Source organism: Pseudonaja textilis, chromosome 5 (assembly GCF_049901715.1).
Source record: "Pseudonaja textilis isolate UNSWEBS1 chromosome 5, rPseTex1.2, whole genome shotgun sequence".
NCBI classification, from domain to species: domain Eukaryota; kingdom Metazoa; phylum Chordata; class Lepidosauria; order Squamata; family Elapidae; genus Pseudonaja; species Pseudonaja textilis.
In genome coordinates this window covers 74,411,196-74,432,530 of record NC_141994.1, presented here as the reverse complement: position 1 = coordinate 74,432,530, position 21,335 = coordinate 74,411,196, and the positions used below count along the sequence as shown (strand labels likewise).

At 50.2% G+C, this 21,335-nt stretch overlaps 1 protein-coding gene across 1 annotated transcript in view; it reads right to left on the bottom strand.

Annotated features, from left to right (window-relative positions):
• FLNC (filamin C) overlaps window positions 1-21,335 on the bottom strand; it is a 108,638-nt gene that overhangs the window by 51,538 nt on the left and 35,765 nt on the right. Inside the window, 13 exon segments of the mRNA XM_087935400.1 lie at window positions 630-720; window positions 1,620-1,780; window positions 2,649-2,772; window positions 4,255-4,398; window positions 5,307-5,420; window positions 6,183-6,376; window positions 7,476-7,612; window positions 9,130-9,256; window positions 10,455-10,592; window positions 15,089-15,211; window positions 18,693-18,893; window positions 19,665-19,827; window positions 21,241-21,318. Of these exon segments, the coding sequence (XP_087791526.1) occupies window positions 630-720; window positions 1,620-1,780; window positions 2,649-2,772; window positions 4,255-4,398; window positions 5,307-5,420; window positions 6,183-6,376; window positions 7,476-7,612; window positions 9,130-9,256; window positions 10,455-10,592; window positions 15,089-15,211; window positions 18,693-18,893; window positions 19,665-19,827; window positions 21,241-21,318 (1,795 nt within the window).

Below are 21,335 nucleotides of genomic sequence, written 5' to 3'. Positions count from 1 at the left end.
GTTTGGAGGGGCTAGGTTTGCAATTGGTTCCTTGATGGAGACCCCCACCCATTTCCGGAAATGTCATTGGAACTGTAAAAAAAAACAAAAAACCCCCACAAAACCAGCTTTTTCCCCAGAGCCAAAATTTGCCCCCTCTTTGGAAGACGAGCGATATCATAGCAGTGTTCCAATAGTTAAGTGTTCCACGAAGAAGCAGAACGAAATAAGAGAGTCAGAAGGGACTTGGGAGGTCTTCTAGTCCAGCCCCTTCCTCAGTCAAGAAACCCTCTATCATTTCAGACAAACGGCTGTCCGGTCTCTTCTTGAAATCCTCCAGTTGTTGGAGCATTCACAACTTCTGGAGGAAAGCCATCTCACTGGTTAATTGTCCTCACTGTCGCGACGTTTCTCCTTAATTCCTTAATTTCCACCTGTTGTTTCTTCTCCTGCCTTCGGGGGCTTTGGTTGACCCCACCTCTTCTTTGTGATAACCTCTGAGATATTGGAACACTGCTATCGTGTCATCCCCTGGTCCTTCTTTTCATTCAAAGAGGGGGTCAAGCTATGAGAATGTGGCTCGGGGCTCACGGTTTAATTGGAGGAATCCTGACCAGGAGTCACGTTGCAAACGCTCTGACATCACTCACCTGTCCGATTGAGGCCAGGCCCCTCGGCCTTCACTTTGCTGGCGTCGTGCGAGGGGTCTACTTTGATGTGGAAAGGGCTTATGGGGATTTCCTGCAAGGACCCAGAAGAAGAAGAAGAAGAGGAATCAGGAAGGTGGGATACCAGGAGGGGCACGTAACCTTCAAGGGAGGACCTAATTCCTCGGTTCATTCGCTCTTTTGTCCAGAGATAATGTATCAGGTTCATACATGAAGTAGCAATTCAGAAGGCTGATTGCACCATCGGCCGGTCACAAGAACCTGGTCGACTCAAGTTCCATTCTAAATCGGCACCAGATAAGGATCCATTGGATTTAAGAGTGTCCAGAATTAGAACATTGCTGGGAATCTAACGATTCTAGACTGATAATGCACTTAACTCCACCTTCCAGTTCTGCCGTCTCTTCTCCTACAGCTCTAAAATAAAAATATGGCCCAAAATCACCCAGCTGGGTTTTATGGCTAAGGTAGAACTGGAATTCACCATCTCCCAGTGATTGGCCCAAGGTTACCCAGCCAGTTTTCACATGTAAGGTAGGACTAGAAATCAACATCTCCCAGGGACTGACCTAAAATCGCCCAGCTGGCTTTCATGGATAATGTGGAACTAGAACTCACTGTCTCCTGGTTTGGCTCAAGGTCACCCAGCTCACCTTAATGCCTAAGGCGGGACTAGAATTCATCATCTCCTAGTGATTGGCCCAAAGTCACCCAGCTGGCTTTCATGTCTAAGGTGGTACTATAATTCACTGTCTCCTAGTTTGGCCCAAGGTTACGGAGCTGGCTTTCATGCCTAAGGCTGAACTAGAACTCACCCGCGCGCAGTTTTTAGCCTGGTGCTATAACCACTAGACCAAACTGGCCATGAGGTCGTGCAACTTGACAATGGAGAAGCAGAAGAAGAACCCTCAGAGACCCAAATCGTTTGATCCAGATCCCTGGTCCTATGGCCAATGGCGCCATGAGCCTTACCTGGTTGGCGAAGAGCACCATGATGGTATAACGCCCAGGGCCCGGCGGGGTGTATTTCACCGTGAAGGTGTCGTTGTCGTTCTTGATGATGTCGAAATCGATGTCGGCTTCTGCTGGTCCCACCACGCCAGGGGCACATTTAATCCCAATGCTCACGTCTCCTGCAAAGCCAAAATGGGATTAAGGATCTAGAAATTTTGTGGACAAGACTCGTTCGTCAAACTCATGAGGGTCTCTGGACCCAACAGGATGAAGCTTCCATGAGATTCTTCTGGACAAGCCAACTTCCGATTATTGGCTTGTCCAGTTTGAATCCTTCCAGAAAGCCTGGTTGGCTGGAACTCCATCACAAGAATGGAAGATATCAGAAGGTCTTCCCCAACTGGGTAGCCTCCAGATTTCTGCTGGGGATGATGGGCAATTGAGTAGGACGAATCTGGAAGGGTGGACAACATCAGCATCTTTCTATAAATAAACCAATGTTTCTCCACCTGGACCACTTGAAGATGGGTGGACTTCAATTCCCAGAATTCCCCAGTCAGCAACCCTAACCCTAACCCTTGCTGGCTGGGGAATTATGAGAGTTGAAGTCCACCCATCTTAAAGTGGCCCAGGTGGAGAAACACCGCTATGAACCCACCAGAATCCAACACAAAGGATTGTCTTAGCAATAGATGTGGTTGAAGGATCAGAATTCAAAGGTGGGATGTCTTCTTCTCCAGAATGGACACCTTGGGAGGGGGCTCAACCCAACGCGGGTTGGACTGGAAGACCTTCAAAGTCACTTCCAGATTTGCTCTTCTGTTAACAGAACCCTAACCCTGCCAGATCTCCCCTGTCTTCAACCACCTCTACAGGGTGGCTTAGCTGACTCAGGGCACTCCAGCGAGGAGCGCAAGCAGAAACCGCGCACGATCGCGGATTCCTGCCTGCCTCGAAGCGCTGCAAACCGGAACTCCTAACATTTAGGGTTAACTTTAATCTCATTGACTCATAGTCTCCCCCCAGATCTCAGATTTGGGGGGTCACCTTGGCCAGCCTCGCTGCAGTCCACAGTGAAGTAGGTGGGTTCGTTGGCCTTCAGCCCAGTTTTCTCGACTCCAGGACCGTACACCTTGACTTTATCGGGGTGGCTACCTTCTCCGACACTCACCTGTGAAGAGGAAGAAAAGCAGACCAACGTATGAAGAGCAAAACGGAGTCACGGAATCAGGTAGTCCTTGGGCTTACAACCATTCGTAGTTACAATGTCGTCCCCCCTCCCCCCCAAAAAAGTGACATGAACATTCCTCACACTTACAAGTATAGCGGCATCCCCATAGTCGTGTGATCATGACCCTTTTTGAAATATATTGTCACCTTGAAAAACATTCCTACGCCTATGTCCAAGTTGCCGTGAGAAACGGGGGGCAAAAACCCCCGAAGGACCACAAGGCAAATGAACTCAGAAGCACATTCCAAACTTATCTCACAAAGATTGTAACTTAGGCAACCGGGTATTGCGCCCTGCGAAAATCCTTTATTGGAGAATGCGATTGATGACGCCCGGCCCATGAAGGTGTTTGATTGGGAGAATCTGAATTATGATACACCCAGGTGGGGTGGGGGGAAGACAGGGTCATTCATAGGGATTGTAAACTATGTGTCTCAGAGTCGGTTTCATAGAGGTCATGCCGACCTGTCGCTCCTAATAAATCTTTTGACATTTTTTGAAGCTCGGCTCGCAGCTTTGGATTTAATTTAGGGCGATCGCTGGAATCCTGACAGTAATTTAAAGGAGGACATTTGATGTATACAGAGGGCCCCCAACATACAACAGTTTGGTTAGTGACCGTTCAAAATTACAATGGCCCTACCTCAGATGACTGTGATGGTAAGAAGAAACTGGGAGAGTTGATTGCCTTCAAGATCTCGGACATCTCTAAGCTTCAGCGGAAGATTGGCCAGGGATGTCCTACCTGTCCATGGGTGGGTGGACACACGCTTCCCTGCTCCCCAAAGGACCGTCGACAGAAGATGGCCAAGAACCTACCCACCCCAACTGTTCTGACCTAGCTCCCAAAACATGACCACCCCTCTGAAGTGAACTCAACGATTCCTTTTATTAGGACGCCGGAAACGCCGGCAAAAAGTTTCTCTCTCACCGCTGGCTAATAAGTCTGTCCAAGAAGTTGGACAGCAGTTGAATAGCCGTCTACCACACCTATTCATCTCTGCCCCCTGCGTTTTATTCCCAGAGCTAAGGTGTGGGGTTTGTTAGCAGTGGGGGCTCTTCCATCCCAAGGACCGGCTCATAGATTTCCATTGCTCTCCTCTCCTCTGCCTTTTGAGCTTTTGCATGTCAGGCACTGGTCCCAGCTGTTCCTCTTCTTCCTCATCAGCCATCTCCAGACCTGGGGTTGTTGACTCTCCGTTGGAGGGCTGACGGTGGCCCAGGCTCCACCCCTCTCTCTCTCTCCTCTCTCTCCTCTCTCTCTCCCCCTCTCTCTCTGCTGCTTCCATTCCCTCTTACCCCTCAGAGCTCCCCGGTTGCCCTGATGCCGACCCTGACTCCCAGGCCTCTTCCTCCTCCTCCTCCTCTGATTTGGCTACAGGCCACTGCACCAACAGCCTTCTCCATCTTGGAGTTACTCACCCGGAATGGACTCTTGGGGATGTTGACGCCTCCCCAACTGATGATGATGGTGTGCTTGATGGCCTTGGTGGGGACGTAGACGCAGGAGAAGGTCCCGTTGCCATTGTCCTTGACTTTGATGTCAATGGGGGTGCCTTCTGCATCCTAGGAAGAAAAGTAACCTTTGGTGAAAACCAACTCCTACGTTACTCCTCAAGGGTCAAAGAAGTCCTTGGGCCCATCCTGAGGCTCCTCAGTACAGGTGGCTTCGTTGCCAGGTTGAGGTGTCATCACTTCAGGCAGGGTGCTGGGAGCGATCCTGGGCTCCCTTCCTCAAGCAAGAGAGCCTGTTTGGTCTTGGAGTCATGGCACCAGGCTAGAAATCAGGAGACGGTGACTTCTAGTCCCGCCGTAGGCATGAAAGCCAGCTGGGTGACTTTGGGCCAATCACCAGGAGACGGGGAGTTCTAGTCCCGCCTTAGGCATGAAAGCCAGCTGGCTGACTTGGGGCCAATCACCAGGAGATGGTGAGTTCTGGTCCCGCCTTAGGCATGAAACTTGGCTGGGTAAAATTTTGAGCCAATCACCAGGTCACTGGGAGTTCTAGTTCCAGCTTAGCCGTAAAAGCAAGTTAGGTGACTTTGAGCCAATCACCAGGAGACGGTGAGTTCTAGTCCTGCCTTAGAAATGAAAGCCAGCTGGGTGACCTTGGGCCAGTCCCTCTATCTCTCAGCCTAGCCCACTTCACAGGGCTGTTGTCGTGGGGGAAAAATATGAGGAAGGTGTATGTGTATCAGATACGTTCATCACCTTGAGTTGCTTATGAAAACAATACACTCAGAATGTAAATAATAAAGTAAATAATAAATAAAATAAAATAAATAAAAACAATAAAATAAAAAGTAAATAAAACAATAAAAATGAAAATAAAATAAAAAATAAAATGAACTGAAAAATGAAAATAAAATAACCAATATATATATATATATATAAAAAATACAAAATAAAGTAAAAAGAACGAAAAGAAAGCAAAACAAAAGAAGCCCTCCAGACTTCATTCCACCCCAGCTGACCTGAGCATAGATCTTGAGCGCTGCTTTCCCGGCTCCTCGAGCATCGATGGTGAACTCGGCCGGTTTGTTCACGATGCAGCCCACTGGCTCCAACCCGGGACCGAATGCTTTGACCTGCAAGGAGGGGGAGGAGATTGGGACCAGCCTTAGCCCAGCAGCCCAACATTGCTAGGAGAGGCCCCCATCCCCACCAGGTGAGCTAGGAGAGGCCTCCATCCCCTCCCAGGTGAGCTAGGAGAGGCCCTCCAGGTGAGCTGGAGGCCACCCCTCTAATGGAGACCAGGTGAGCTAGGAGAGGTCCCCATCCCCACCAGGTGAGCTAGGAGAGGCCCTCATCCCTCCAGGTGAGCTAGGGAGGCCCCCATCCCCACCAGGTGAGCTAGGAGAGGCCTCCATCCCTTCCAGGTGAGCTAGGAGGCCCCTCATTCCCTCCAGGTGAGCTAGGAGAGGCCTTCATCCACTCCAGGTGAGACTAGGAGAGGCCCCCACCCCCTCTAATGGAGACCAGGTGAGCTAGGAGAGGCCCACATCCCCACCAGGTGAGCTAGGAGAGGCCCTCATCCACTCCAGGTGAGCTAGGAGAGGCCCCCCCCTCTAATGGAGACCAGGTGAGCTAGGAGAGGCCCACATCCCCACCAGGTGAGCTAGGAGAGGCCCTCATCCACTCCAGGTGAGCTAGGAGAGGCCCCCATCCCTTCCAGGTGAGCTAGGAGAGGCCCCACTCCTCTGATGGAGACCAGGTGAGCTAGGAGAGGCCCCCACCCCTCTGATGGAGACCAGGTGAGCTAGAGGCTAGAGGGCCCCCACCCCTCTGATGGAGACCAGGTGAGCTAGGACAGGCCCCCATCCCTTCCAGGTGAGCTAGGAGAGGCTGACCTTCTCGGGGAAATACTCATTGGTGGCCGGCAGGATGTGGGCGATGAAGGGGCTGTCTTTGATGTCCTCGTCATCACAAATCACGTGGACGGCGTACTCGCCCGGCTCGGTGGGCCAGTACCGCACGTCGCACGAACCGTCTCCTTTGTCGTCGCACTCGATCTTGGCCTGCGACGGACCCTCGATGGAGAAACCTGCCAGGCGGCGGGAAGAGCAAAGAATTAGGAAAGTAGGTGGGGCTCACTCTTTAGGCCAGATCTGGACATTTCGGCTCTCCCCGCCTGGCCACTGCGGAGTGCTACTACAGGTAAGTCCTCCTCGACTTACAATCGTTCAAAGTTACAGCGGCCCCCGAAAAGAGGGGCGTAGGACTGTTTTTCACACTTAACGACGGTCACAGCCTCCCCACGGTTCACGTAATCCGAATGAAGATGCTTCGCAATGGACTCGTGTTTATGACCGTCGCGTCGTCCCCAGGCGTCCCGCGATCTCCTCCCCCCTTTTTTGTGACCTTCCCACCGGCGTGCCGAAGCCGGATTCATTTAACAACCTTGGAACTCCCTTCACGACTGCTGGGATTCACTTCATGACAGCGGCCAGAAAGGGAGGGGAGGGGCAAACCTCACTGTCTCGCTTAAGGACAAAAATGGTCGGGCTCAATGTCGGTCATCAGTCAAAATCTACAGGTAACCTTCGACTGACAAGCATCCATTTAGTGACCATTTCAAAGTTGCGATGGCGCTGAACAAAAAGCCAGTCAGGACCGTTTTCCACACTTACGATGGTTCCTGGCTCTCCGGCAAGCCTCTTGGGACCAAAAACGACCCCCCCCCACACCCCCAGGGAGCTGCCTTGAGGCCCAGGAGGTAAAAAAAAATATGAAGGGGGGGTGCAGCAGATAAAAGGAGCCACGCCCACCCAGTCACTCCCACCTAGCCACACCCACAGAACTGGCAGTAAAACTATTTGCAACCCACCCCTGCTTGCGTGCGCGCCATGCACTTACTGCATCCGAAACGGGACGTGTGGGTGGGGCGGGGCCGGGTGGGTGGGGCCAGCCAGGAGTGGGATTTAGGGGTTCCCCCAAACTGCACAGAATCTGAGCTAGTGGGTGTCCTGAACCCCCTGAGAACCCCCAGCAGCCCACCTCTGCACCGAAGGCAGATTTCGAGGATTTGGAACAGGAGGTGAATTGAGGGTCGTCCGTGGGCCGGCCGGTCCGCCAGTTAAGTCCACTTTCCCCCCCCCAAACCCCCTGCCAAAAGCCCACCCCTGGCACTCCTTTTCTCGTACCCAGGGTGCCCACTTCGGTGCCAATCGCCTCCACAACGAAGTCGGCGGACTTGCCGACCATGCCGGTTTCCAGGCCAGGACCCCAGGCCCGAACCTTCTGCAAGCCAGCTTCGGGTGCCACCTGCACTTCGAAAGGACTGAAACGAAGAAAGGAAGAAATGGTGGTTGAAGCACCGGGCTAGAAATCCAGGTGACAGTGAGTTCTAGTTCCGTCTTTAAGCACATAAGATGGGGGAGGTGACTTTGGGCCAAGCGCCAGGAGACGGTGAGTTCTAGTCCCGCCTTAGGCAGGAAAGCCGGCTGGGTGACTTTGGGCCAATCACCAGGAGACAAGGAGTTCTAGTCCTGCCTTAGGCATGAAAGCTGACTGGGTGACTTTGAGCCAATCACCAGGAGACAAGGAGTTCTAGTCCCGCCTTAGGAATGAAAGCCAGCTGGGTGACTTTGGGCCAATCACCAGGAGACGGTGAGTTCTAGTGCCGCCTTAGGAATGAAAGCCAGCTGGGTGACTTTGGGCCAATCACCAGGAGACGGTGAGTTCTAGTCCCGCTTTAGGGGTGAAAGCTGGCTGGGTGACTTTAGGCCAATCGCCAGGAGACGGGGAGTTCTAGTCCCGCCTTAGGCACGAAAGCAGGCTGGGTGACTTTGGGCCAATCACCAGCAGACTAGGAGTTCTAGTCCCGCCTTAGGAATGAAAGCCAGCTGGGTGACTTTGGGCCAATTGCCAGGAGACAGTGAGTTCTAGTATTGTCTTAATGCAGGAAATCCAGCTGGGTGACTTTGGGCCGATTACCAGGAAACAGTGAGTTCTATTCCCACCTTAGATATAAAAGCCATCAGGGTGAATTTGGGCCAGTCTCTTTCTCTCAGCTCAGGCCCACCTTCCAGGGGTGTTGTTGTGAGGAAAAGAGGAAGAGGAAGAAATATTGGATTTGCTCACCGCGCCTTGAGTTATTTATCAGTATAATAAAGGCAAGATGAAAAAAATAAATAAATGAACAAATAAACAGATTCTATCCTGCAAGCCAGAATCTCCCTCTCTGAATTCCTCCAGTTGCAGCCCCCAAACAGCCCTCTGGATCAGGTTCTGCACCAGCTTACACTCTCTGAGCATCACCTGTGGAACTCACAGCCACTAGAACGGAGTTTCTCGACTTCAGCAGCTTTTAGGATGAGCGGACTTCCACTCCCAGAATCCTTGCTGGCGGGGGGAATTCTGGGAGTTGAAGTCCCACCCCTTTAAAACGAGCCAAGGTTGAGAAAGACTACGCAGGAGAACATAACACACACTCCTTCCACGTCTGAGTGCAGACATTATGCTCGACCCTGTTTACTAAACTATAATTTGTGAAATCAAAAACAGGCCTGTGGGGGAAGCCAGTTCCCCTTGAGGTGAAAATGTGGAGGATGGCCCTTTTTCCAGGGCTGCTCCACCGGATCTTATCCTTACTGGGGGTGGGGGTGGGGGGGGCTAGACTAGATGGCCTCTAAGCTCCCTCCCAACTCTGGGAAGATTGAGGAACACTGCGCTAGAAGCGTAAGACGAAGGGGGCGCAGCTCCAATAGTCTGGTTGCGGGTCTCACAGATGTTCCTGGTTGGAGGTCCATAAAGGGCCACGTTTGCCACGTCGATAGCCGCCGTGGAGTGGCCTACCTCCTCGGAATGGCGTGTCCGCCCCACGTAATCGACACCACGTATTTTCCAGGCACTTTGGGGTAATATTCACACTCGTAAACCCCATCGCCGACATCTCGCACCTTCACTGGTTCCTCTGTTCCTTCTAGGGTGAAAAACACAACGTTATTAGAGCATCAGGGGTGGGATTCTACCTGGTCGGACCAGTTTTATAGAACCGGTTGTTACAGTTCTGCACAGTTCGGAGAACTGGCAAATCATGCCACTGGCTGGCCCCACCCCTCTCCGCCCCACCCACTCACTCCTTACCTGGCATAGGCGCCATCCAACTCACCTGTGTTTGGTAAGTTGCTATTTTTCCTTCCTCCCCTCCCCGACTATCAGCTGTTCTGCTTTGCTGGGAGATTTAGATTAGCTAGAAAGCAGGAAATGTTGGGATTTTTTGCTTTCTAGCTAATCTAAAAGCAGAGCTGAACCTTCCTTAGGACTGAAGCTTCTATGTTTCAGTGCAGACTTAGGTAGCAGATTGCAGAAAGGTAGATCTCTGAGTGAAACTGCGATTCTGTGAGCAACTCAATCTGTCTGCCTGCTTTTGGGTAAAAGTTGCTCTCTTTTTTATATATATATTTAAAAAATCAGTATTTACATATTATATTGTGAGGTAATTTTGTGCATTTGCTTGCTAGCAAATTTTATCATTTTGCTTGTAAGCAAATTTTATGTGACAGACTCAGGTAGCAGATTGCAGAAAGGTAGATCTCTGAGTGGATCTGTGATTCTGCAAGCAACTCAATCTGCCTGCCTGCTTTGCCTGATTTGGGGTAAAAGTTGCTGTTTTTTAATAAAAAAAAAATTCAATATTTACATAAATATTTATAATATTTCCTTACGAGCCACGCCCAGCCAATCACATGACCACCAAGCCATGCCCAGTCAGCAAGCGACACCCACCCAGTCACATGATCGCTAAGCCACACCCACAAATTAGGCCGAACAGAACCAGTTGTTAAGAAATTTAAATCCCAGCCCTGTAGAGCATCCCCCTGTACAAACAAGTGAGCCTTATGATTCGTTCTGGACCATTGCTAAGTAAGGAAAGGAGACCACAGGGAGATCCCTGGCGAAGAATCAAGCTTCGGTAGCAACTTATGAAAGCAACCTACGAAACCAGCCGTAGCTTTTTTTTCCCCCAGCTTAAAAAAAAAACATGTGATTTTAAAATCATTTGGCTACAGGTGGGATCACTTGTGATTGTTAAGTTGAGGATAACGTTCTTTGCAACTTGGAGACCACGATTAGATTTCTTGTAAGGTAAGGAGAGAGAAATAAATTTGTTAACTTACTTGGTCCCTTGACCAAGACCTTCAGTTCACCCGTGCCGGCTCCCTTGGTGTAAACCTTGAAGTCCGCCACCTCCTTCACGCGGACCCCCTTCGGCTGGAGACCCCGGCCCATGGCCCGGCAGGCGTTCGGATTGCAAGCTGTCAAAGGGGACAAAAAACATCTCTCAGAAGAAGAGGAGAGAAAAGAGGAGAGGAGAGATGGAAGAAAGAAGAAGGGAAGGAGAAGAGAAGGAGGGAGAGATGGAAGAAAGAAGAAGGGAAGGAGAAGAGAAGGAGGGAGAGATGGAAGAAAGAAGAAGGGAAGGAGAAGAGAAAGAGGGAGAAATGGAAGAAAGAAGAAGGAAGGAAAAGAGAAGGAGGGAGAGATGGAAGAAAGAAGAAGGGAAGGAGAAGAGAAGAGAAGGGGAGATGGAAGAAAGAAGAAGGGAAGGAGAAGAGAAGGAGGGAGAGATGGAAGAAAGAAGAAGGGAAGGAGAAGAGAAGGAGGGAGAAATGGAAGAAAGAAGAAGGAAGGAGAAGAGAAGGAGGGAGAGATGGAAGAAAGAAGAAGGAAGGAGAAGAGAAGGAGGGAGAGATGGAAGAAAGAAGAAGGGAAGGAGAAGAGAAGGAGGGAGAGATGGAAGAAAGAAGAAGGGAAGGAAAAGAGAAGGAGGGAGAGATGGAAGAAAGAAGAAGGAAGGAGAAGAGAAGAGAAGGGGAGATGGAAGAAAGAAGAAGGAAGGAGAAGAGAAGGAGGGAGAGATGGAAGAAAGAAGAAGGGAAGGAGAAGAGAAGGAGGGAGAGATGGAAGAAAGAAGAAGGGAAGGAGAAGAGAAGGAGGGAGAGATGGAAGAAAGAAGAAGGGAAGGAAAAGAGAAGGAGGGAGAGATGGAAGAAAGAAGAAGGAAGGAGAAGAGAAGAGAAGGGGAGATGGAAGAAAGAAGAAGGGAAGGAGAAGAGAAGGAGGGAGAGATGGAAGAAAGAAGAAGGAAGGAGAAGAGAAGAGAAGGGGAGATGGAAGAAAGAAGAAGGGAAGGAAAAGAGAAGGAGGGAGAGATGGAAGAAAGAAGAAGGGAAGGAGAAGAGAAGGAGGGAGAGATGGAAGAAAGAAGGAAGAGAAAAGAGAAGAGAGATGGAAGAAAGAAGAAGGAAGGAAAAGAGAAGGAGGGAGAAATGGAAGAAAGAAGAAGGGAAGGAAAAGAGAAGGAGGAGAGATGGAAGAAAGAAGAAGGGAAGGAGAAGAGAAGGAGGGAGAGATGGAAGAAAGAAGGAAGAGAAAAGAGAAGAGAGATGGAAGAAAGAAGAAGGGAAGGAAAAGAGAAGGAGGAGAAATGGAAGAAAGAAGAAGGGAAGGAAAAGAGAAGGAGGGAGAAATGGAAGAAAGAAGAAGGGAAGGAGAAGAGAAGGAGGGAGAGATGGAAGAAAGAAGGGAAAAGAAAAGAGAAGAGAGATGGAAGAAAGAAGAAGGAAGGAAAAGAGAAGGAGGGAGAAATGGAAGAAAGAAGAAGGGAAGAAAAAGAGAAGGAGGGAGAGATGGAAGAAAGAAGAATGGAAGGAGAAGAGAAGGAGGGAGAGATGGAAGAAAGAAGGGAAGAGAAAAGAGAAGAGAGATGGAAGAAAGAAGAAGGAAAGGAAAAGAGAAGGAGGGAGAAATGGAAGAAAGAAGAAGGGAAGGAGAAGGAGGGAGAGAAGGAAGAAAGGAGAATTGAAGGAGAAAGAAGAGAAGAGATTGGATCACCGAGTGGATGGATGGAGAGGAAGGAGGAAACTCCGGGGACACCAAAAATCCTGAAGGTGCCCAGGATTTGCCCAGCACCCCAAAGAGCAAAGATTCCAAACCAAGATTCGCACCCAGGGCCGAGGAGCAGGTTCCTCGCTCCCCCCCCAAGAACCCATGCACCCCACCTGAGATGCAAGCAACCTTAGCGGGAAGGGGGGGTGGCAAAGGGAGGAGGCCAAAATGAAAATGTTTTCAAAACAGAGACGTCATTCCACTTCGGATCGCTACGTTCGTGGCAGGCAGGCAGTTCTGGGTTTATCTGTGTTCGTTTAGTGACCGTTCGAAGTTACAACGGCACTGAAAAAGGGACTGATCCCTGTTTTCCCCCCATGATCATTGCAACAGTCACAGGGTCGAAAATTCAGACACCTGGCCACTGGCTCATATTTATGACGGTTGCAGTGTCCCTCCCTTCGGACGGGCAAAGGCAATGGGGAAGCCAGATTCACATAACGACTGCAATGATTCACTTAAGAACAAGGGAGAGGGGAGGGAGGAAGGAGGGAGGGAGGGAGGGAAGGGGAGGGAGGGAAGGAAAGAAGGAAGAGAGGAGAGATGAAAGGAGGGAGGGAGAGGGAAAGGATGGAAAGAAGGAAGGATAAGAAAGAAGGGAGGGAGGTATGAAGGGAGGGAGGAAAGAAGGAAGGAAGGAAGGAAGGAAGGAAGGAAGGAAGGAAGGAAGGAAGGGATGGAAGGAAGGAAGAAGAAAGGAAGGAAGGAGGGGAAGAAAGGAAGGAAGGAAAGAAGGAATCAAAGGAGGGAGGGGGGAAAGAAGGAAGGAAGGAAGGAAGGAGAGATGGAGCAAGGGAGGGAGGAAGGGGAGGGAAGGAAGGAAGGAAGGAGGAGGGAAGGAAGGAAGGAAGGAAGGAGGGAGGGACGGAGATGAAAGGAGGGAGGGAGGAAGAGAAAAGAAAAGGAAAAGGGAGGAAGATATGGAAGCAGGGAGGGAAGAAGGAAGGAAGGAGAGATGGAGGGAGGGAGGGAGGGAAGGGGGATGGAGAAGGAAAGAAGAAAGGAAGGAAGGGAAAGAAAGAAGGAAGGAAGGAAGGAAGGAAGGAAGGAAGGAAGAAAAGGAAGGAAGGAAGGAAGGAAAGGGAGATGAAAGGAGGGAAGGAGGGACAAAAGAAGGAAGGGAGGGAGGGAGGGAAGATGAAAGGAGGAAGGGAGGGAGATGAACGGAGGGAGGAGGGAGAGAAAGAAGGAAGGGAGGAAGGAAAAGAAAAGGGAGGAAGATATGGAGGCAGGGAAGGAAGAAGGAAGGAAGGAGAGAGGGAGGGAGGGAGGGAGGGAGGGAGGAGGGAAGGGGGAGGGAGGGAGGGAAGGGGTATGGAAGGAAAGAAGGAAGGAAGGGAAAGAAAGAAGGAAGAAAGGAAGGAAAGGGAAATGAAAGGAGGGAAGGAGGGACAAAGAAAGGAAGGAAGGAAGAAGGAATTTTCCAGCCCCGAAAAAGAGAAAAAGAGAGGAATTGGAAAGTTATGGTTGGATTAGCAATTATTCAGGATTAGAGAGTGATTGACAAGGGGAGGCAGAAAAATAGAGGAGGGGCCATTTCAGGAGCACACGGCGGGCAAAGCAGACCCCTCCCACCCCCAAGGGGTCACCCACAAAGATGGGGAGGGGGTCTGCTTCCCACCCAATTGCTGGGCACCAGGCCAGGGTTGGAGGGGCGCGTCTCAGCTCATGCCATGCAGGGCACGGAGTCACACAAGCAGGCAACAGCGCAACGCAAGCATCCCGCCCAGGAATCCCGCCCCGCTGGCTGCATTGTACCCCGCTAAACGGGCAGCGAGGGCGAATCATGCCAAAATGTAGTTGACCAACATTTCCCTTGCTAATAGGTTTAGCCTATGGAATTCTGGGAGTCCATAAGCCTCAATGGACTTGCTAAGTTTGGAGATTCCTGGTTTATCCTCAGTGCTGGGATTCAAATCATTTAACAACCGGTTCTCTGTCCTAATGAGTTCTTCAAACAACCAGTTCACCAAACTGCTCAGAAAGTTAATAACCAGTTCTCTTGAACCGGTGCGAACCGGCTGAATCCCACCACTGTTTATCCTATGGAATTCTGGGAATTGAAGTCTTGGTTTAGCCTATGGAATTCTGGGAGTTGAAGTCCATTCCTGGTTTAACCTATGGAATTCTGGGAATTGAAGTCTTGGTTTAGCCTATGGAATTCTGGGAGTTGAAGTCCATTCCTGGTTTAACCTATGGAATTCTGGGAGTTGAAGTCCGTAAGTCTCAGTGTTGCTAAGCTTGGAGATTCCTGGTTTATCCTATGGAATTCTGGGAGCTGAAGTCCATTCCTGGTTTAGCCTATGGAATTCTGGGAGTTGAAGTCCATCAGTCTCAGTGTTGCTAAGCTTGGAGATTCCTGGTTTATCCTATGGAATTCTGGGAGTTGAAGTCCATTCCTGGTTTAACCTATGGAATTCTGGGAGTTGAAGCCCGTAAGTCTCAGTGTTGCTAAGCTTGGACATTCCTGGTTTAGCCTAGGGAATTCTGGGAGTTGAAGTCCATTCCTGGTTTAGCCTATGGAATTCTGGGAGTTGAAGTCCGTAAGTCTCAGTGTTGCTAAGCTTGGAGATTCCTGGTTCATCCTATGGAATTCTGGGAGTTGAAGTCCACCCATCTGAGAGTGAGGATGCCTGGATCGTGCGAACATTTCCCAACATCCTTAAAGCTCTGCCGGGGTTGCTTAAGCATCCATTTTAAAAACAACGGCCAACATTTGCATCTAACCCCAGTTCACCATCCTGGCTAGGAAGCATTCAGAAGGAAACCAGGATGACTGGAAAAACTCACCCATGCCCATGCTCACCCATGCCAAAGACGCACAAATGCAGATGATAAGCCGAGTGGGCGTTTTTTTACTAACTTGGTTTATGCGGCTTGGGCAGAGTGGGGGGTGGCATTTTCTTGGCGTCGGCAGGTGGGGTACAGACGGACTGAGGGATGATCTGAATGGGGGAGACAGCAGGTGGGGGAGCAGGAGGCGGCGCTGCAAGGGCCGGAGGGAAGAGAGAAGGGTTAGTAAAGGAGGAGAGGGGGTGAGTAAGACCCCCAGGGGAGGCAAGGAAGCCCAGGGGGTTTGTGGCCAGAAGCTAGTTTGGGGAGCAGAGAACGGAGACCCCCTCAAAAGGAGAAGGGCTCGGCTAGAAGGGGAGGCACTGGTCTTGTGGCCTCAGTTTGCCCATCTGTGAAATGGGAACGTTGAACTCCCTAAAGCAGGGGTCTCCAACCTTGGCCACTTTAAGACTTGTGGACTTCAACTCCCAGGAGTAAAAGTCTACAAGTCTTAAAGCGGCCAAGGTTGGAGACCCCTGCCCTAAAGGGGGCATCGAACAGCATGCGCCCAAATTTCCAGGTTTGTAGACCGGCGGGTGGGGAGGGAGAAGGAAGGATTACGCACGAGTGACGGATGAGTGCTTGCGCGCACACAGCTCCATTTGCACGAGAGGGTTGGACGCGCGGGCCCATTGCTTGCACAAATGAAGCTGCGAGCATGCACGCACTTGCTCGCTGCTCGCACAAGTGGAGTTATGCACGTTTACACTCACCCGTTGCTTCTACACGGGTGTAAGTTGATGAAGGCTTATTTTACAAAAATAGGTTTTGCTCCGCGGCCTTTTACATGAGAAATGAAGTTTATACCCAGGCAAAAAACAGAGACAAATGGAGATTTTTCCACTGGGCTTCCAAAGAAGAACAGTGATCTGGCTGGCATACAGGTAGTCCTCGACTTACGCCTGCAAGGGAGCCTGCCCATCGTGAAGCAAATCCGGCTTCCCTCTTGGCCCGTCAGAAAGGTCGCAAAAGGGGAACTGTGCGACCGTCGTAAATACAAGCCAGCATCCGAATTTGGATCGCAGGGACGCTGCAACAGTTGTAAGCATGAAAAATGATCTTGAGTCTCTTTTTTTTTTTCCAGGGCCGTTTAACGACTTGGAATGGTCGCTAAGTGAACTGTTGTAAGCCGAGGACTACCCGTAATTTGTGTGTGTGTGGGGAGGGAAACATGGTAAGCCATAAAACAGACGTGAAAAACAGCTGCATTGAATGTACGCCGAGTCGTTTCCGGGAGTTAGGTTGGAAAACTAGGAAAAATATTTGTGCAGGGTGGGGTCGTAGGAGGCAGGAAGCACTGATGTGTCAACGGTTCCTGTTTTGCCCTGCAGGAAAGTAGGGGACGATGGGCCCCTCCCAGGTCGATCCCCGGGCCCCAAGGCTGGACGGAAAGGAAGCCAAGCAGAGGCAAAATGGCTCGGACCACAAAGACCAAATCTTGAGGCTGGGGGTGAAGGTTACTGAAGTCCAGTATGCGGACGCAACGGACAGGGCTTGGAAGAGGGTGATTTGAGCACTCCTCAACATTTACAACCAGCTTACTTAGTGACTGTTCAAAGTTACAACAGCGCTGGAAGAAAAGTGACTTACAACCGTTTTTTTTACACTTGCAACCGTTTTTCACACTTACGACTGTTGCAGCATTCCCTGTAGTGACAGGATCAAAATATCAGAGGCTTGGCGACTGGCTCGTATTTACGACGGTTCCCATGTCCCCAGGGTCTCCTGATACCCTTTTGTGACCTTCTGATGAGCAAACTCCACGGGGAAGCAAACTCCATGTTTCTAATTGAACCACTGCAGGGATTTACTGAACAACGACAACAAGGAGGATCGTAACCTGGGGCGAAATTCACTTCAATGTCTCAGTTAGCAACAGAAATGTGGGGTTTCAGTTGTGGTCGTAAGACGAGGATGACCAGTACTCCTGCACAAGTTCACTTTCCAGGGGTTGAGAGCAAACACACAGCCCTTTTTAAAAATCCTCTGAATCGGGGTTGATCGTTCGACAACTTGAAAGTTGGTGGACTTCAACTCCCAGAATTCCCCAGCCAGCTTCCCCACACTTCAACCCTGAGCCACAAGTACAGGAAGTCCTCGAGTTCCGACTACAATCGAGCCCAACATTGGCCGTGGCTAAGCAGGGCAAATTGGCTAAGTGAGTTTCGCCCCATTTTATACCCCTTCTCTTGCCACAGTCATTAAGTAAATCCGTGCAATTGGTGAAGTCAGTAACACAGTCGTTAAGTGAATCCCTGCAATGGTGGAAGTCAGTAACGTGGCCGTTAAGTAAATCGCTGCAATGGTGGAAGTCGGTAAAGCGGTCGTTGAGCGAATCTGGATTCCCCGTGGACTTTGCTGGTCAGAAGGTTGCAAAAGTGGATCGCGTGACCTCAGGACCATCGTAAATATGAACCTGTTGCCGGCCGGCAGAATTGTGATCAGGTGGCCACGGGGATGCTGCAACGGCTGTAGGCGCGAACAACGGTCATAAGTCACAGTTTTTTCAGTGCCGTTGCAACTTTGGTCGCTACATGAACCGTTGTAAGTTGAGGACTGCCTGTACTGCCTTATATCAGTAGGACAGGTCTCCGTCATGCTAAGGAATCTCCCTCCTTCTCCAGCATGGAAACGGGGTAGGTGGGTGCTTAGCTTTGAAAGAAGAGCACCCCTTAAGACAGAGGTACACAATCCCGACGCGCGGCCCACTCACACCCGGGCTGCAGAAGCCGCAGGCAATCACATGGGTGTAGTTCCACTTCAGTGACGGAGTTGTATCGGTTTGGCATGGTTTGTTCGACCCGGTAGCTCCGAGGATCAGCCGTTGGGCGCCCGGCTGTATCCTGACCTGTATTTTCTGGTTCTGAAGCGCAGCTGCTTCGCGTGGCAGAGAGGATTGCCGCGCATCAGCTGTTGAAGTCACAGGGAGAGTGCAGGATTGCAGGAGAAAGTCGGTAGCAAACCCTGGGCGTGCACGCAAAGTGCGCCCACCTAGTTACGTCCACAGAACCCGTGGTTAAAAAAAAAATTTGAATCCCACCACTGCTCCGCTTGCATAAGCAGTGGGCAACTACACACCCGTGCGAAACTCCATTTGTGAGTGCCGTGGGCGTGCGCGCAGGTTGCTTGCCCACGCACATCCTCTCGTGCGCCGAACCATCTCCTTTCCCGCCCCCCCTGCAAACCCAGAGACGTTGGAGACCGCTGTGTTAAGATAACGGTGCAATTTTGCGTCCGTGCTCATGTCGCGCCTTCTTCCCCCAGCCCCCCCCACCAAAAAAGAAGAGGGTCTCCCTCAAACAACAACTCGGTGAGGGAGATTTGGCAGAGAGGCGTCGACCGGATCACTTCGGCGGCCCGAGTCAGCCTCCTGTTTGAACCGGGGTCTGCGCCGAGAAGATCTAGAGATCTTCTCAGGGCCACCTTTGGATCTCCCGTACTTGGATAAGCTTGGTCGGTGGTCTCCATGGGACAAGGGGGGTAGGGGGGAAACCTTCTGGTTTAGTGGTCAGGAGGTCATTAGAAATGTCAAAACAAGCATGGCGGAGGAGGGTCAGTGCGAAGAGAAGAGAGAGAGAGAGAGAGAGGAAGAGGGGACCCCAGAAGAACTGGAGAGGAGAAGGGAAGGGTCTTACCTTCTGCCACATTGACCGTGAAGGGGCTTTTGGGGATCTGAGCCCCCGCAAAGGTCACATAGATGGTGTGAGGACCCTCCAGGACGGGCCGATAAGTGCAGCGGAAAATATTGTCTCCTTTGTCTTCCAAGACCACCTCCACCGTGTCCCGGCGTCCTTGGGGGTCCACGATCACCACCCCCACATCACCGGCCCCCGCTCCTGCAGACGGAAGATCCCTGTTAGCTATCTGAATATTTTTTCTTTCTTTCTTTTAATGACTACGTAATCCCTTTGCGGGGTGGAGTCTGAGCAGCTGAATGGAGCTGAGTGTTTTACTGGCCGAATGCCCTTCCCGTTGCCAATGAGGAGTTTTGTTCGGCAGATATATTCTCATTGTGCTCGGAAAGAGAAAAAATATCTGCCTCTACCTAGGATCGAACTGACAGCCTCCTGATTGTGGGGTGAGAATTCCACCTCTAAGGCCACCAATACCCCACATTAGCTGCCTGGATGGCTTAGGAGACTCCCCCAAATATATACAGGTAATCTTCGACATACGACAATGAGAGAGACCAGAATTTCAACTGCTAAACAAGGAAGTCGTTAAGGAAGTCGCATCTGATTTTGCGACCATTTCTGTCACGATCATTAAGCAAATCGCTGCAGTGGTTACAAGAATCCACTGGTCATTAAATGAGCCCAGCTTCCTTTCCTAAGTTTTCTTGTTGGAAGCTGGTTGAGGAGGTCCCAAAAGGCGATCATGTGACCGCCCCCCCTGGTTAGTACAACCCTCACAAATACACGCTGATGACCAACACACCAAATGTTGTTCATGTAACCGTACGGACACTGTGGTGGTCATAAGTTTGAGGATTGGTCATTAGTGGCTTCAAATGATCACGAAGTGTTGTAAGTTGAGGACCACCTGTATTAGGCAAAGCAATGTGCCTTTCCTTGTTTGTCCTACCTGGTTTAACCCCCGCCACTTACCTGCGGTGTAGATGTCGAAGTAAGTGGGTTTGTTGGCCACGTTTCCCACGGGCTCCAGGCCTGGTCCACGGGCGGTCACCTTGCTGGCGTCCCCGAGCGCCATGCCCACGTTGACCTCAAAGGGGCTCCGATCGATATTTTGGCCCGCAAAAAGGACAGTGACCTGGGTGGGAATTGGCAGAGGGAAAAATCAGGACAAATCAGACAGCCCAGCAAAGAGCAAGAAACTGACTTGGACTGCCTCCCTGTTGCAAGATCAGAAACAAGAAGGAAAAACCACATCGACTTCTGATCGTCACGGAGCCTGCCCCTCGTGGGCATCAATTGCGACGGTTATAAATCAGGAGTAGTGGGTGACCAACCTGATTTTTTTATGACCTTTTTTTGCAGTGGCCATTAAGCAAATGCTGTGGTCGTTAAGTGAACCAATGGGGCTGCTTTGACTGAAAACTGGAAATAAATACCACTTTTCAACAAAGCTGCTGTCAAAAGCAGTCACATGACATCTCGGGGGAGGGAGTGTACATACCTTGTTTTCCCCAAAATAAGACCCAACTGGAAAATAAGCCCTAGCATGAATTTTCAGGATGCTCGTAATATAAGCCCTACCGCCAAAATAAGCCCCAGTTAAGATTGTCAGCCAGATGGACACATTTAGATCTGTATTTCCCTAAAAAATAAGGCCTCCCAACTGGAAAATAAGACCTAGCATGAATTTTCAGGATGCTCGTAATATAAGCCCTACCTCAAAAATAGGCACCAGTTAAGATTGTCAGATGGATGGACACATTTAGTTCTGTATTTCCCCCCAAATGAGTCCCATCTGGAAAATAAGCCCTAGCATGAATTTTCAGGATGCTCGTAATATAAGCCCTACCCCCAAAATAAGCCCCAGTTAAGATTGTCAGATGGACGGATGCATTAAGTGCTATATTTCCCCCAAATAAGACCCAACTGGAAAATAAGCCCTAACGTGTCTTTTTATATATATATATTTGCTTTCTGAGGTTCTCATGATATTTGTATGTGGATCTTTGGTTATTCGGGTTTTCTCCCGCGTAATTCAGGTATTCGGTTTTCTCTTACACGGAGAAAACCCGAATAACCAAAGATCCATATATATATATATATATATATATATATATATATATATATATATATATATGATGAAATCTTCAGATTGTAGTAACAGGCTTTATTAAACGAATCTGGCTTCCTCGTTAACTCGGCTTGTCCGAAGGTCACACAGGGGGGTGACCCCAGGGACACCGCAACCATCATAAGTACATGTCAGTTGCCAAGCCTCTGAACTTTAATCACGAAACAACAGGGACGCTGCAATGGTCATCAGAGTAAAAAAAATGGTCCTAAGTTATTTTTTCCAATGCCGTTGTAACTTTGAACGGTGACTAAACGAAGGTTGGGTAAGTCAAGGGGCTCCAATTCACAATAAATACTTTTATTGTGGTCTGCATATTTTTTTAAAGGAGATATCCGTCTGCAGAGGTCACTCCGCCCCCCCTATCCTTCTCGCCCGCCCCCCCTGCCCGCCCCAGGGACGAGACGGTCATTTCACCTTGTGTAAACCGGCCACCTTGGGCACGTAGGAGACAGAATAAGTCCGATTCTTGTCGTTGTTGGCAACCACCTTGGCCTGGGGGGGAAGGAAAG